Raw genomic sequence first — 17,721 nt, forward strand, 5'->3', positions numbered from 1 at the left:
AAAATAGCTGCATTTAACGGACAGGTATTCGATTTTTGACGAATAATTTCATAAATGAATAAGTTATCGATGGATCACTAAACATGCATGCTTTTAAGAATGTGTTATAATTTACGAAACTAAATCACAACATGCCAGCTTCGCTGATTTCCCCGGGTGGTTTGGATTGTCGTCCACTTCCTCAAGATAGTTTTTCGGAGATCCGTCCTATCAAAGGCATGATAGGTATGTTATCTGTTGTAAATGAATCACACGGTATGTTTCAACCACTACAACGGTCAAATAATATTTCACAATATGGTATGTCATGGTGGTGCATGTACCAAAATCTGGCCTACTTTTGCGCGCGAAATCAGATGTCGCCTTGATCCTGAATAAAGGAAGCAAAAGGCACTGAAATACAGTTGAAACCTAGCCTTGTTGAGGCGTCGTTTCTGTCCAAAATGCGATGTAGTTTTATGTATGAACAACCTTTAGCTTTAAGATAAGTTTCACATTGATAGCAATCATTTGTATCTACTGTGTCGTGTTAGACATCGGTTTGTGTTTTGGAACCTGACATATGATATCGTTATGTTAACTTGATGCCAAAACGGATACGCCAAGGATATTTAGTAAAGAAAAATCGTGACAGTATTATTTGAAACTCTTCTTATGCATGTTACTTTGCATCTGCCATTAAGTTTATAGATCATTGAAACTTATGTAGATTTTAAATCTAAAGGTAATGAAGTTTAATTCATAAGCTAATTTACTTAACTTTACTTAACTTAACTTAACTTAATTCATGACAAAATGTTGATAATGAAGGGAATATACCGATCTGCTTGGCTAGACAATTAATCCATTTTATTGAACAGAAGTAATAGTTTCCACTCCAGTCTAATTATATAAATAATTACACATTACCTGTTTCATTGCACCACTTTTATTTACCATTATAAAAAAAGCAATTAGCCTGACTGATGCATTTATTTCGAAAAATCATTACAAAACTCAAGTAAAATTGATTATGTTTAGTGAAATTCAGTATCTGGATATGTATGATTTTGTTAAAAATTATGTTTCAGATATGTGAGGACTCGTTCTAAAGAAAATTGTTTTAGTGCTTAAGAAATTTCTGTACAAGATGGTGATTGCAGATGCTGAATCACCAAGTCCACTCCGAAAACGTCCCCGACTGTCACTGAGGTTTCCAAAAGCTGGAACATCACAGAAAGAGAGATTGTCTGGCTCTGATAGGAAAGATGAAATCCAAAATGAGACAAAGTAATGTCATTGTGCTGATAATATAGGTTTTTAAAAGCCCCTCTACCCTTCACAAGAAAAATCACAAAAAAAAAACAAAGGAATTAAACAAAGTAGAATTGAACTAAATTTTACGTCCTGCTGAATATATTGATAAATTTGACTTGTAAAAGTGCATGTATTTTAACAGATATATATGACTGATTTTCTTTTCAGCTGAGTACTAAGCATCATTTTCAAAATTTTAAGTAGTCCCATAGATAGAGACATGCTGTAAACATAACTATTTTACCATTAGTCTTATTTTGATGTTTTTCTCGCTGAAAGTATTGTGTTCAAATGGGATTGCGTTAATTACAATTTCTTAATGCTGATTATATAGTAATTAATATGGAAGTGCTAATTTGGGAATTAGAAACATGTGCTTTAAGTAAATTTCAACAAGCTAAACATGGTGAGTGATACAGGGCCTATGGGCCTCTTGTTTTTCTATTTAATTTGTATTGAAAATTTGATTTGTAGAGAAGTTTCAGAAGAAAGTAAAGAAGTTCAAGAATTGTCTATGAATGGTGAAACTGGTGACACTTCAGATAAAGAAGAAAAGGTTGTGCCTGCAGTTAGCTCCCTTGAAAACTTAGGTAAGGCAAATAGTGGGAAATGTTACTTTTGCAAAAGTGCTGCAAATTTTTTGTAGACCCAGCAAAGAGAAGAAATAAGAAGAAAAAGGATAACTTTCAATATTACACATTTCTATTTGAGGCATTGACCAGCAGCAACAATGTACAAAGTTTTATCATCTCTTTAGGATTATTATGTCCCCCCCACCTTTCTTCCGCCGACGAGGTTTCCGACGTGTTTCTCAAATACTATTGCATGGAATTTAACAAAACTTTACACACATATTCATACATGCGAGGTGGAGTGCAGGTCACTTGAATTTTTCCAATCGGTCATCTGAGCGGTCAGCTGTGGTCAAAATTTGGCCAAATTTTAGATATTGTCCGGTTTTCGTAAAAATTGGTATAGATGTATTAGGTGGCACTAGGAACAAAATGGCGTAGTCCATTTTTCATTTGGCCATCAATCGGTCATCTGAGCGGTCAGCTGTGGTCAAAATTTGGCCAAATTTTAGATATTGCCAAATTTTCGTGAAAATTGGTATATATGTATTAGGTGGCACTAGGAGCAAAATGGCGTGGCACTAGGAGCAAATGGCGTAGTCCATTTTTCATTCGGTCATCTGTGGTCAAAATTTTGCCAAATTTTAGATATTGTCCGATTTTATTATTGTGATCATTTACTGCTGAAGAGGTCATTTGGGGGTCATTTGTAATGGTCCCCATTACAATTAGTACTTGTTTCTGTGTTTGAAGTTGATTATTTTGAAAAATTGATTAATTTTGTCAAGCAGAGTGGGTCTATTTAATGACCTTAAAACTGAGTGATTTAGTAATATATAATTGAAATCTTCAAGAATTAAACTGTTATGATGATATAAAATTCTGAAAAAAAAACATCATGTGTATATACATTTGGTGAGCCATTTTCACTCACAATGTTGGAATTATTCTGGTACATAGATAATGACACTGAATTATTATAAGTTTGTAGATGACTGTTGTTAAAAAATTGTATAGTAAAAAGTTAACAGATTTCACATCACAGCATTATGAGTTTTCTCCCATGTCTTCCACTGAAGGGATGCTGACCTTAAAGGGGCTTGTTAGTCAAGCAACGTTTTTTCTATTCAGCTGGAAATGAAAATATATGTGCCCAGACTAACAAATCTGTACATAATAGTTTTCTCCTATATAGCCGATGTCCACTGTGGTGAGTTTAAAATCTGGGAAAGCCCCCGCAAATAATCCAAATACAGCGCGAAACGCGGTATGGAGGCATCAAGTGACGAAATGGTGTGTCTGATTTCACGTTAACTCCTTTCATAAGGAAATCATGAAAGAAATTGTGTGGTAAACCTTTGTGAAACATATAAAAGTTACTAGAATTCACGGTGAATTGTTATTTGATGGTTTAAATCTGCCAAACACGGTCTGACATACAAAAAATATCACTAGCGATGATAACTTATCACTTAACAACAGTCTAGGAGAGTCTTCACAACTTCTTCATTACTTTGGAAAAAGTTTTCTTTCTTGAACTTGTCCCACCTTTCATACTGCTCTCCTATTGTTATTCGAGGGTGAGCTTTCTGCCACTGGCCTTTTCTACGCTTTGAACTACATTTGTACAGATGAATTTGTAACTAGAAAAAAAATAAACAAACTTGACTAAATAGCCCCATAAAAACACAAATTAACAAAAAAAAAAAAAATTAAAGAAAAAAAGGAAAAACATTTATAGATTTCAATTTAAGGAGAGAAAAAAGGAAACAGTACAATTGACAAGTCACGGAACACTTGTTCTCCTACTTGAGAGTCTTCCTGTCCTCTAGAAACATGTTTATGAAATAGCACTAATAATCTTCTTTGTCAAAAAATAATTAGATTTAGAAAATTAATATGTGAAGCACAAGAAGTAGAGTTGTCATTTAATTTTCCAGGCTAGATGAAAAGGTTTTGGATGTAACGGTATTGTTGTATTTCTATTACAGGCAACACATGTTTCCTGAACAGTGTGTTACAGGTTCTGAGGTTTACTCCAGGCTTTCTGGATGGACTAGATGACTTACACAGTGAGATTGTACATGTGGAAAAATGTCAAAAACAGGACACTTCATCTAAAGAATTACAGGTAAGTCTTGTTACTTTTCAAGACTTTGTCTGGTATCCCTTTTAACCCACAACTTTTTCGGGTATTCCATTTAACCTCAAGCAACAATGTTTAAAAACCTCAAACTAGATTTAAGTTTTGGAAAATGGAAAAATAGAATTGGTGAAATGCTGCAATATCACACTTGTCTAGAGAGAACTTCTCTTCATCTTGATCAGTTGAGTGTCAGACTAGTCAGCCAGAGGTCCCAGGTTTCGGAGGCATTGAAATTAATAATGACATCTGTTACAATGGCGCCCCTCTAGGGACTCAGAAATGATACTTATGAGGCCCCATAAGCATTGCTGTAACCTTTGGAAAACTTGACGATGAGTTCTTTCCGAGAGGGGGAGTATGCAATCCTGGTAAAATGCTAGCCTCAATTTACTGTTTGGGTAGAGAGAACTTCTTCTGCTTGGTTGGTTGAGTATCAGACTAGTAAAACAGAGGTCCCAGCTTAGAATCCTAGTAGAGGCATACATACATACTTAAAATTTCTCGGTGATCAATTTTGGCAGCTGAATGGTAAGAAGTACAGGACTGTTGTCATCCAAAATCATTCTACTCCACTTGTTATGAAATTAAATAATGATATGATCAGCTATTGAAGTAAATATATTTTGTTTGTGTTATATTTTACAGGAGGACTTGTCTTATGAGCTATCTCAATCCCAGACATGTGATATGATGAAACACCTACACAAGGTAGAGTACAGGTTTAAGGGGTGATATTTTTTATTGATTACCAACATGTGTAGTTTCTTTTTCATATTAATATCACTATAATTCTTGTTTGAATGAATTGCTGTCCTCGCAAATCCCTGTAGTCAATACATAGTAACACTGTTGAATATAACTCATTGTCTTGAATATTGATTGAGAGACAGTATTGATCAAGTTTTGTTCTATATAAGTCTAGTGTGTTTTTTTTTATATTGATCATTACTGTCAATACTGTAACTTATATTTTTGTCATCCCCAGCAAAACACATTTAGTGGGGGATAATGATTTGGGCTCCTGTGTGTATATGTGTGCATCCCTCCAAGGGATTATATGGGCAATAACTTAAAAATTGTTCAACTGAACTTCACCGAACTTTCTATATATGTTAAGTTAGTGCCCTACTTGCACCTTTTGCTATTGACAACATTTCATTTTTTATATTTGTTAAATTACCAAGGAAACAAAATCCCTTGAATTTTGAGATAACAAGTTTCAGTTGTATATGATTGTGTGTCTATCTTTTAAAAAATGTGGCACTGGGGATAATGTCACGCTTTATGTTATCTTGTTTTTGATACAGATTTAGTACAGTATTCTATAAACCTTTGACAAGTACAAAACCATATGATGGGATTATATAACTCTAATATTGCAAATCTGCCATTTTTATGAAAACTGGTATTTCTTAAAAAAGACAATTAGGAACTTAACTCAGGAAATGTTTAAAATCTGCTAGGACAATATCCTTCATGCTGTCTATTGGTGAAAATTGAACATTAATGGAAAAAACTCATTATACACAATCGTCTTTATTTCTGTTGTTTAGGAAATGAAACGGATCACTGTATGTATATATTGATCATTAAATGTTGATGTGTATTGTAATCAACAGCTTTACAAATGTATGGAAAGGAGAGAAGTGAAACACCCAGAAGTTGCCACCTCAGACGTGATGTCTATGGCACTGAAACCTGACAAGATTCTTAACACTCTCAGGTGAGTCAAAGCATGTTTTGGTGTTTGCAAATTTTGGTGTTTTTGGCCAAAATAGGATGGTTTGATTGTTGTATGTCTAAATATATTGATTCTATCATCCATGTGTCAAATTGTGACATCATCTTCTTGTGATGTGGGTCGGTAAACAACTGAACATTTTCGACTTCTTCTCAAAAACTCCAGATCCGATTTTATTGAAAATTTTCATAAACTTTCCCTGGCCCAAGGTGAACTTAAATTGTGAATTATACAGTCCCCATCCCCCAGGGGCCTGAGGGGCAGGGCCAAAAGTGGTGAAATTGACTGGGATTTCAAAAATCATCTTTTCAACACCCAGAGATGGTAGAATCAAACACTCTTCATGGAGCATAATTTGTTTAGTTTCCATTGGCCAAAAGGGGTCAAATTGACATCAATTTTAAAAATCTTCTCAACACCCATGTATGGTAGAATCAAATGCTCTGTATGATTGGAAGCATGGAAGGTGCTTTAATTACCAATATGTGCCTCACATTTCTTCCTGGGGAGGAAGTGTTTTTAAACTTTACTGTAATTGTCATAGAAAAATCACATTTTTGAGCATAACATTGGTCATTTCCCTCAAGGGAAGAATTATTAGTATTTTACATTCAATATTGCTTATATCAGGTGACTGCCAAGGCCACTAGGCCTCTTGTCACTGATCAAGATATAAAGGTCAAAGATCACATCATCAAACTTATATGTACAGGAGCAGGGGGATTAATGACCTACAGACATTATTTCAACATGTTCTTTTACTATTTTTTAAATGATTTCAGTCTTCTGTGTCATTTATAATTTTTGTAATTTTTTTCACTTTTTTATAAACTTTTCAACTCTTGTTTCATATTAGAATTTGTAACACACAATTAAATTTGTAGTTTGTTATTTATATTTTCAGAGAGCTGAACCCAATGTTTGAAGGGAATCTTCAGCATGACGCCCAGGAACTCCTCAGATGTATGCTGTGTTACTTACAGGATGCTGTCAAAGAAATTAAAAAGATCAAGAGTCGCCTACCTCCCAGTGCTTTACCTCAGTCCAAGGGTCCCCTCAACCCAATCATGCAAAAGTTTCTTTCAAGTGTCAACAAGTCTGAGAAAATGGAATTGAAACAAGATGTGCCAAATCCTGTGAACACAGTAGTTCAGCTTCCTGCTGTAGATGTTGCAAAATCAGTTCCAAAAGCAGACTTTTTGGAGGAGATAGAGAAAAGTGAATCTGCAAAAACAGCCCTGTCTGAGGTTATGATGGATGTGCTGGAAGCTGACATACCTGATGTTGCTGTGAAAATTGGTGTTAAAAATGAACAGGGCTTGAATGTTGAGGCTGAGGTTAAGCAAGATGTAGAAAAGGTAAAGATTTCTGTCTTGCCAAAAAGATTAAGATCAAAACGAACACAACCACCTTCTCCACTAAAGAAAACCCAGGATAAAAAATCTGAAAAGTTAGACGAGACAGATGGGGAACCTTTATTAAGGAGGCGGAGAGGAGGCACGAAGTTGACTGAGGAGGTTAAAGCAGAATGTTTATGTGAAACAGTGAAAGATGTGACTTCAAATAGGACAAATTCAGCCAAAGCAATTAAAAATGGGGAGTTCAATTGTGAAGACAAAGGTGAATCAAGTGCAAAGTGTTCGTCACAGCCAAGTATTATAAGTATGCTTACTGGAGACAAACCCTGTAAACGTTTGGGAATGAGAGGTGCTCCATTAAGGAACAATCAGAACAATAATTGTTGTAAAGGGTCAGTAAAAGGTGGCAACCTCTCGGAGGAAACCTCATCAGATGTCTCCATGTCAAAGGATTCTTTGGTCAAGTCAAAAAAGAGGAAAGTTACAGCAGCATTCAAGGGGGGAAAAGCTCAACATGTGGACCCTCCAAAAGATTCAAATCCAGTCAAAAAATTAAATGTATCACCTTCTAAGGGTAATCAAGAGTCTGGCAAAAAAACTGATTTAAAAAAACAAGATGTGTCTGAAAAAGACAGCTCTCAGTTGTCATCTGAGTTTCAGAAACTAAAATGTGAAAATGTATTGGCTGATGTTAGCGATTCTCCGAAACAAGATCGTCAGCCTTTGCTGAAACTAGAGAAATGTGATCATGTATGTGACAGTCCAAAAAAATCAGTGAATGCAGATTATGCAGAAAAAACTTTGTCTCCTATGAAAACACCAAGTTCTTCTAAAAATAAGATTGTGGTAGGAAATGCAAAGCAGAAACTGAACTTTTCTCATCATAGATTGATTAATTCTCCTTCTATGTGTGTAAAGCCTTGTCCAAAGACAAGTAAGGTGGATTTTGTGGAAAATCTTTTCATGGGGAAAATGATGTTGAGGACGAAATGTCTAGAATGTGAATTTTCAAGAGAACGCATCGAGGAATTTCATGATATTTCTGTTCCTTTGAGAAAGGAAAAAACGGATGATAATGACGAAGAAATGGAGTCAGGTAAATGATGACGATTTTTTTCAGTGTTAAAAACTTGTAGGATCTCCTTTCATTGCCACACTAGAAGACAGTACCAGAGATTTAGAAGTACAAGTGTATTCAGATTTTTTTTGTTAACATCTATGAAACATTTCCGCACTAACACTATGGGAATATTTAGCTCTTTACATGTATTAATAAAATGCCCACGGTTAAGCAAGGATAATGAAATTTGGTGTATACATTTATCATACTAAGAAGATGTGCTGTGTATCAAGTTTAGGGTCTTCAACCTCTCAGTTACAGAGTAAGTGCACTTTTAAAATTTAGTATCCAGAGAATAACTTTCAATTGCTGGCATACAAACTAGGATTATGGAACTTTCTGCAGGGTTTTCCATAATTTTGTTAGTAGTAGGCTGTGTAGTGAAAGTAGGAGGTGGGTGAAACAAGCTGACCCGAGCCGTGTAGTCGTGTACGGAACTGGATTGGTGTAGGCGGCCAAATGATCAAATGGTCAAATTGGCCGCCGACCAGCTCTTATGGAAAACCCTGTTTCTGTATACAATGATGATACTAAAATTATGTGCAGTGTATCAAATTCAGAGCCCATAGCCTCTTAATTACAAAATTATTGTTCTTTGTTAAGATTTTGTGTCTATCTCAAATATATATTTATTTTATTTGTCGATTTTTGTGTTCGTGTTTTCAGATGTATTCAGGGCTATGCATACATATTTCTAGATAATGTTTTACGTATTTTATTTCTAAATATTTAAATGTAAAATATGATGTAAGCTTTTATTCTATTAAAATTATATGTAAAAAAAGATAAAAAAAATTGCATTGACAAACCAAAAAAATGCAGTATTGATGAATTTCTCATTTTATTGTATCTATGGTAGTTGATATTTACATGTAGGTAATAATTAATGCATTACAGTACCCCTACTTTACTTCTAGCTAAATAAGCAAACAGCACTTACTTCTAACTAAATAAATAAACAGCACTGTTAATCATACACACAATTTACATAATACAAGCAAGCAAGCAAGGATATTGAAACTTTGTGTATACATTTTCATCATACTAAGACAATGGGCAGTGTACCAATGTTAGGGTCCTTCACCCTTCTATTAGAGTTATTGTCCTTAATTTAAAATATCTTGTCCAGAGCATCATTTTGCGTGTATTTAAGCAAGGATAATGAAACTTTGTGTATACATTGATCATACAATATATATTGAAACTTGATATGTACATCAGTCATACAAAAGCTAAGATGCCCTTTGTTCAAATTTTGTCTTATGAGCATAGCTTTGCATGCATTACAACTAGGGCCATGGAACTTAGTGTATACATTAGTCATACTCAGAGAATGTGCAGTATACCAAATTCAGGGCCTGTGATCCCATAATTACAGAATTATTGTCTTTTGTTAACATTTTGTGTCCAATCAAATCATTTTCAGAGAGCTTTCATCAGTTTCAGTTTCCAAATACAAAATCTTGCATTTGGACTATTACCTATGTGGGTTGGATGCTTTCCTCTCTGTATATATCGTATACTTAAATCTTTTATTTCAAATAATTAACAGATGAAGAAGACAACTCATGTCTTAAGAAGATGATGGATGCATTTTCAGAAGTGGAACGTCTGCGAGATGAGAACAAGTATTACTGCGATCATTGTATACGACATGTTGAGGCAGAACGTTCTCTCCACTACGAAGTCTTGCCTGACGTTCTATCTCTTCATCTGAAGCGCTTCTCTGCTTCATCTGGGTAATAGCAAAATCAGTTTAATGACATATTCAAAACCTAACAAGTTTTATTTTAGGATCGATAGATCTTTGTGTGGAGTAGTGTTAATTACTATATATCACAGCAGTAATCTAGGTCTGTCATTTTGTTCAGTTTTGTAGTTTTGCTATATATAGTGATACACGACTCTAAGTAAAAAGATGCTGTCTGTATTATTTGATTCCAACTTATCCAAGAATTTAGAAATATTTCATTTATCCTTGTGATCTCATAGCACCATGTTACAATCCACCAGTTCTTCTATGACATGATGTTCTGCCTAATTAGAACTTCTGTGAATCTATGAAGATTCTATGTGTCTATAATTCACTAATACACAATTATACCTGTTGTATCTTCACAGTTATATGGTACTAAAATAATAAACATTAAAAAAGAAGTGATATAAACTGAAAAAATGTAATTTTTACAGATTGTATGGCTATGTATCCAAGATCAACGACCATGTGACTATCCCATTGTCTTTACCTTGCCTTCGGTACAAGTGTCCTAGCCCATGTAGCCGTCCTGATCACAGGTAAACAGTGTATAATATATCTTTCAGTGTGGACACTTGACACCAGTAATGATTAAAATTTACCCTCACACTTGACATGCATGTTTGCCATTTTATCTTGGTGTTCTGTTGAACTTTTTAACAACACTGTACTTAAGTAAAAGCAGTTCCTTATTAGTATTTCTATATTTCTTTTTACTTCTGTTCCCCTAGATAGAATAGGTTTTAGCTCACCTGGTCCAAAGGACTGGTTAGCTTATGACATACCATTAGCAGATTTTCATCAAATTTGGTCAGTAGCATCCTTGGGTGAAAAGAGCAAATTTTGTATAAATTGTGAGTCTTGACCCTCTGGAGCTGGAGAGGTGGGGCAGAATAGCAGAAATAGAGCTAATGCTTTAAAATCCTACCACTGAGGAATCCTATGATTGGGAAGGGAATTACTTTGGTATAAATAGTAGGTCTCATCCCCTTGGGCCAGAGGGGTGGGGCCCAATGGAGAAAATGAAGCAAATTCTTTGAAATCCTATACTCCTCCTATAGGAATAATTGGATTTTGCCCAAATTTCGTTTGAAGGATTCTTAAGTAAATCGGAATTGATTTTGTATAAATGATGGGTCTTAGCCCCATGGGATGGGAGAGGCAGAACCAATTTTTAGGGGAAGTAGAGCAATTTAATAAAAAATTAAAATGTTTGAATTCTTTGTAGGAATAGCAGGATTTTGTCTCAATTTTGTATGAAGCATTGGTCATTCGCCTGATCCCCTGACAGAGGGATTGGTCCTTGAAATAGCGTGTGTTGTATGCTTAGAAATTTAGAATTTCTTTTTCTTAGTTTAAATGAGGTAATTTTAGTCTGATAAAGTCATGTGAGTGATACAGGCCATATGGGCGTCTTGTGTTTTATTTTGAGGATAATCTTAGTCCTCAAATTAATATGTCCCAGAAGTATACCAGTATGTAAATTTATTGAGCTTTATCTATCAAGTGTCCATGTAATAGTGATTTTTGAGAAAACAATTGAAAATGAACCCCACAAATCTATGTGATTCTACAGTAATACATAGAATTGTTTTAGTTGATTATCTTTTCTTACTGCCGCAGTAGCTCTTTGTCTTCCAGTCAGATGATCTACAAAAACAGCCAAACAAAAAGTTTGGTCAGTTCTTCCACTAATGTTTCTTTCATTGATATTTTGTCTTTTGAGATAAGTGATGGCAAAACATTATATTTTGGAACATTTTCTTCAGGTTGGTAATGTAAGTAGAAATTCTTATAACACAACCGGTAGAAGCTTAGAGTGATGATGACTACACAGTCACCTTCATCAGACCAATGACCAGTGTGGAGCGTACCAGCATTGACGTACGTAGTGTACGAGATCTACACGGTCACCTACATCAGACAAATGACCAGTGTGGAGCGTACTAGCACTGACGTACGTAGTGTGCGAGATCTACACGGCCACCTTCATCAGACAAATGACCAGTGTGGAGCGTACTAGCACTGACGTACGTAGTTTACGAGATCTACACGGTCACCTTCATCAGACAAATGACCAGTGTGGAGCATACTAGTGTGCGAGATCTACACAGTCATCAGACAAATGACCTACGAGATCTACACAGTCACCTTCATCAGACAAATGACCAGTGTGGAGCGTACTAGCATTGATGTATGTAGTGTGCGAGATCTACACGGTCACCTTCATCAGACAAATGACCAGTGTGGAGCGTACTAGCATTGATGTATGTAGTGTGCGAGATCTACACGGTCACCTTCATCAGACAAATGACCAGTGTGGAGCGTACTAGCACTGACGTACGTAGTGTACGAGATCTACACAGTCACCTTCATCAGACAAATGACCGGTGTGGATGGTACTAGCATTGATGTATGTAGTGTGCGAGATCTACACAGTCACCTTCATCAGACAAATGACCAGTGATGTATGTAGTGTGCGAGATCTACACGGTCACCTTCATCAGACAAATGACCAGTGTGGAGCGTACTAGCACTGACGTACATAGTTTACGAGATCTACACAGTCACCTTCATCAGACAAATGACCGGTGTGGAGCGTACTAGCACTGACGTACGTAGTTTACGAGATCTACACAGTCACCTTCATCAGACAAATGACCAGTGTGGAGCGTACTAGCATTGATGTATGTAGTGTACGAGATCTACACAGTCACCTTCATCAGACAAATGACCAGTGTGGAGCGTACTAGCACTGACGTACGTAGTGTACGAGATCTACACAGTCACCTTCATCAGACAAATGACCAGTGTGGAGCGTACTAGCACTGATGTACGTAGTGTACGAGATCTACACAGTCGGTGTGGAGCGTACTACTTCATCAGACAAATGACCGGTGTGGAATGACTGATCTACACGGTCACCTTCATCAGACAAATGACCAGTGTGGAGCACTGACGTACACTCTACACAGTCACCTTCATCAGACAAATGACCGGTGTGGATGGTACTAGCATTGATGTATGTAGTGTGCGAGATCTACACAGTCACCTTCATCAGACAAATGACCAGTGTGGAGCGTACTAGCACTGACGTACACGAGTCTACACAGTCACCTTCATCAGACAAATGACCGGTGTGGAGGTACTAGCACTGATGTAGTGTGTATCAGACAAATGACCGGTGTAGTGTAGCGTACTAGAGATCTACACAGTCACCTTCATCAGACAAATGACCGGTGTGGAGCGTACTAGCACTGACGTACGTAGTGTACGAGATCTACACAGTCACCTTCATCAGACAAATGACCGGTGTGGAGCATACTAGCACTGACGTACGTAGTTTACGAGATCTACACAGTCACCTTCATCAGACAAATGACCGGTGTGGAGCGTACTAGCATTGATGTATGTAGTCATCAAAATGCCTAATCTTCTGGTTGTGTTATAAGAACTTATGTTCTATTGGCAAAACATTATAGATATCCTACTGAAAATTTCATTTAACTATTGGATATTTTCTGAATGTTTAATTATTAAATATTTTTAAATTTCCAGGTATATGTTGTATGGCCTGGTCACACATGCAGGGGTCACTCTAACATCTGGTCACTACCTCGCTTATGTCCGTGTTCTGGGCAGCGGTCAGTCCAGACTAGGAGTGGAGTCTCCATCTGTACATATAGGAGGGGAAAAGAGATCTGGACTGGGAGGCAAGTATCCGAGTGTGCCAAAACAGATGTACGAGGAACAGTGGCTAGAATGTGATGATGAAACCATCCGTGTCTACAGCAAACAAGACTTCTGTGACCTTTTGAAGGGGGTGGGAGGGTTCTTACTAGGAACACCTTATGTATTGTTTTACCACAGGGTAATACCTGGTGTACACTGGTGATCTGAAGGCAGTTTCAGGTGTGATGGTGAAAGGGAGAGTACGAACTCTAAGGGGAATAGCTGGTGTACCTCAGTGACCTTAGGAAGAGGCCTGTTCTGTGGAACAGGTAAAATCAATATAAAATGTGGATGGAATATGTGCTACATTGTTGTCTGATTCAGAAAGTGATATTAAGTGATTTCATCCTCAGGATTTCATCTAGTGTTTGGAATGCCTTCAGTTACTAGTTCTCCCAATAGTTTCTCATCATCTTACATTTATACCGATAAATATTATTTTAGTCTTTAGTGGGGCAGAGTGTGATAGTTACCCCTGGAGTATCGAGGATGGTACCAGTACAATCAGTTTTAGTTTGTATCTTTTATTATTGGATGTAACATTTTATTGAGGGACACTTAGGTAACCCATGTAATTAGCTTTAATTCATATAGGTTTGTTGATTCTAGAAACAGTGGCAATATTTATTGATTAACAAGATCTAAAATACATGTTTAACAATTTTTGGGCATTTTTTTTATACATGTACAATATTCAGGAGGTTGAATTTTCATGGATGAATCAGGATGATATAAATAATAACGATTTCTACAACTATTTAGCCTCTTTAAGCCTGTGCATGAGTCTAATGAGCCTTTATCTCGTACACAATTTTATTGTGTTGTTTTAGGTAGTGACAGGTTAGTTCCATTCTGTAGTTCAATTTTGTTTGACATGGTTTCTAGGTTTCCAGCTGAAGAAAGCATAAGATATATAAATTTGACAAAAATTTTTATGTGTAATGACTTTTCTACATCAGCATAAGCTGTAACAACACTAATTATATTGTTATACATAATGCATATGTATATTGTTGACAAAATGCTGATATAACTTGCTGGGAACATTTTGTATCTGAAATGCTCATTGAAAATTCATGTGCAGTGAATATTGTAATATAGTATATACATTTTGAGTGTAAATAGTTGAAATGCTGAGTCGTGAAGCTGTACATATTAGTACATGTACCACCAAGTAAATGGGTGCAGTGTAATTGAGTAATTTTAGTTCACAACAGATAAACTACTTAGGGATAAAATCGTAATTGATGTCCAGTTCTGGTTCTTATGAAAATTAGTTCCAGTTTTGAATTTTTTACCCGGTGATTCACACATCCACATTTTTCCCCCCAGTGGTAAAAATTTTTGCCGTATTATCAAAAGCTTGATGCAAAGTGATTCTTTGCTGAAGTTATAACATCCAATATTATTATTTTGCTCAGTTTTATTTTCAATGTATCTTATTTGTGGATTAATTCCATCTTTGAAAATACCTGGTTGTGAAAAATGGAACCCCTCAAAAATTACAACCTCCTCAGCATGAAGATGTTCTATATTCTATCTTTCATAGTTATTCAGAGTTATCTGCTCTTTGCTGTTTTCTCATGGTGTTAGTCTCGCAAAACAACGTAATCATCACTACTACTCACAAGAGCAGATTTCAGACAGAATTTATATGTTATTTTTGATAAGTACTGTAGATTTCATGAAACACTGTTACAGAATATTAGGTGTATGTTTAATTGAAAAAGTAATTGTACTGTAGATGTCCTGAAACACCTTTATAGAATATCCATCTTCTGGAGATATATCCCTCATCTGTCAACACTAGATGAAGAAACTAATATATTGTACTAATTTTACATGAAATGATTGAAATCACAAATGAAAGATTATTATGAAAGAAATAAAAACAGCATGAAATATAAATGTCTTGTCAGATTTTAAAGTTTGGTTATTTCATTTATGATGTTTTCACTTCATTTATGACTTTAACTTGACATTGGTATTGGATATTGAACCCAGAGCAAAACTTTACAAGAAAGAGTTCATAAATGGTTTGTTTTGCTATTGTAAAACCAGTGTGTAAAGTGCACAATTTTTCATGAAGACAAGAGGCCCTTATGGCCTTTACCACTCACCTGGCTAAAATCACTTCATTGAAAATGAAGGAAAAGAAATTCTAAATATTCAAGCACACACTACACAACACATCTTCCTATTGGATACCAACTCTCTGTCCCAAATAGCTCAGCAAGACAATTAATTCTTCATATCAAATCATTTCTGCAAGAGAAGTGGGATTTTAAGAATTCAATTTTCCCCAGTTGAACCACCCTAGGGGGCCAAAACCAACGGTTTAACCAAGTGTGGTTTCCCTTCCCTCAAGAATGCTTTGACAAAACAAGATGCCTAACAGCCTTGATGGTCACCTGAGATAAGCAATATTGCTAATAAAGGTTAAATGGTAAGTAGTTATCAAGTGTAATGAAACAGAAATTGTGACATTGATGATAGTAAGCCAGTGTCAATACATGCATACCATCATAACTGTCATCCTATATAAATCATTCTTACTAAGCTTTTTCAAGGGGGTAATACACTTTCTGCTCAAACATGCAATTTTCTCTATAAAATTACAATAAAGTTAACCTTCCCAGGAAGAAATGTAAGACCCATATTGGTAATTAAGAACCTGAAGATGCTTCCATCCATAAAGAGAATTTAATCTACTATACTTGGGCATTGAGAATTTTTTCAAAATTCAAGTCAATTAGACCCTTTTTGGCCCTATACCCATCAGCCTCTAGGGGTCAGTCCGGATCAATATATACATACCATCTTGCCATCATCCTTTGCTCAACATTCTAATATGATGAAATATTTCCAATGGAAATGACGTAGGGCAATAAAATTCACAGTATTGGCAAAGCACCTTAAGATGCTTTCATCCATGAAGACTATTTGGTTCTACCATATATGGGTGTTGAGAAGATTTTGGAAAATTTTAGTCAGTTTGAACTTTTTGGCCCCGCCCCTCAGGCCACTGTGGGATGGGGACAGTATTATTCACTATTTTGTTTCATCTTAGGCAAGGGAAAGTTTCTGCAAAATTTCATTAAAATCGGTTCAGGGGTTTTGGAGAAGTCGAAAATGTTAAATTGTTTGCAGACGAATGACACACACACAAAGCTGTTCACAATAGATCACCACAAGACTTTTTCTCGGGTTACATAATAAGGGCAATATCACAGACTTTCTCTCGGGTTACATGATAAGGGCAATATCCATTTGTTGTGCTATTTCTCCTATTAGGCCTTGCCCCTCCTGCCTCAGGATTTCCCATCAGCAAAACATGATTCACACCAAATTCACTCCTACAGGAGAAGACTTTTGAAGAATTTGCTCTATTTCTCCTATTGGGTCTCTCCTTTCTTGCCCTGTGCAACCAAGTTCCATCGCTTATACAAAATTGATTTCCTTTCACCCAAAATTGCTCCTGACCAAATTTGGGCAAACACCAATCATTCTAACACAAGGTGTAGAATTTTGAAGAATTTGCCCTATTGAGCCACTCCCACCCCAGGGGGCTGAGACCTGATGTTTATACAACATGATTCTCCATTTCCCAACAATGTTTCAGACTAAACTTGGACAAAATCCAATCATTCCAATGACATTAGAATATCATAGTTACTTTAAGTGTCAGACGTAAACAATTCTGTGCCCTGATGATGGTCGCTATATGACTGAAACATGTAGACATTCCACAAAATGTCCTTGTAATGTTGAGTTTCCTTTATTAAGAAAAGATAATGAATTGTGAGGATCTTTGTGTTTTAGTGTAATTTTCCAATATCACCTATCTTTGTGTTTTAGTGTACAATGTTCCAATATCACCCATCTTTGTGTTTTAGTGTAATTTTCCAATATCACCTATCTTTGTGTTTTAGTGTACAATGTTCCAATATCACCCATCTTTGTGTTTTAGTGTAATTTTCCAATATCACCTATCTTTGTG

General features: G+C 36.0%; 1 protein-coding gene across 1 annotated transcript; it reads left to right on the forward strand.

The window, feature by feature from the left end:
• Positions 1-161: 161 nt before the first annotated feature.
• Positions 162-15,609, forward strand: LOC132556875 (ubiquitin carboxyl-terminal hydrolase 1-like). Its single transcript, XM_060221327.1, has 10 exons — positions 162-225; positions 1,071-1,269; positions 1,771-1,886; positions 3,860-3,999; positions 4,660-4,722; positions 5,634-5,737; positions 6,660-8,209; positions 9,786-9,972; positions 10,424-10,528; positions 13,548-15,609. Exons 2-10 carry the CDS (start codon positions 1,130-1,132, stop codon positions 13,882-13,884), a joined length of 2,742 nt encoding a protein of 913 aa, XP_060077310.1. The 5' UTR covers positions 162-225; positions 1,071-1,129; the 3' UTR covers positions 13,885-15,609.
• The last annotated feature ends 2,112 nt before the right edge of the window (positions 15,610-17,721 follow it).

This window comes from Ylistrum balloti, unplaced genomic scaffold, assembly GCF_031769215.1.
Source record: "Ylistrum balloti isolate Yb309-2 unplaced genomic scaffold, AGI_CSIRO_Ybal_v1 Utg370598, whole genome shotgun sequence".
Classification (NCBI taxonomy): domain Eukaryota; kingdom Metazoa; phylum Mollusca; class Bivalvia; order Pectinida; family Pectinidae; genus Ylistrum; species Ylistrum balloti.

What these genes read in the sequence shown, in the direction of transcription:
- LOC132556875 (XM_060221327.1), top strand. Translation starts at nt 1,130, where the DNA reads ATGGTGATTGCAGATGCTGAATCACCAAGTCCACTCCGAAAACGTCCC. An exon ending in GAAATCCAAAATGAGACAAA is followed by an intron (nt 1,270 to 1,770) that starts GTAATGTCATTG and finishes TTTGATTTGTAG; the next exon opens with AGAAGTTTCAGAAGAAAGTA. An exon ending in AAGATTCTTAACACTCTCAG is followed by an intron (nt 5,738 to 6,659) that starts GTGAGTCAAAGC and finishes TTATATTTTCAG; the next exon opens with AGAGCTGAACCCAATGTTTG.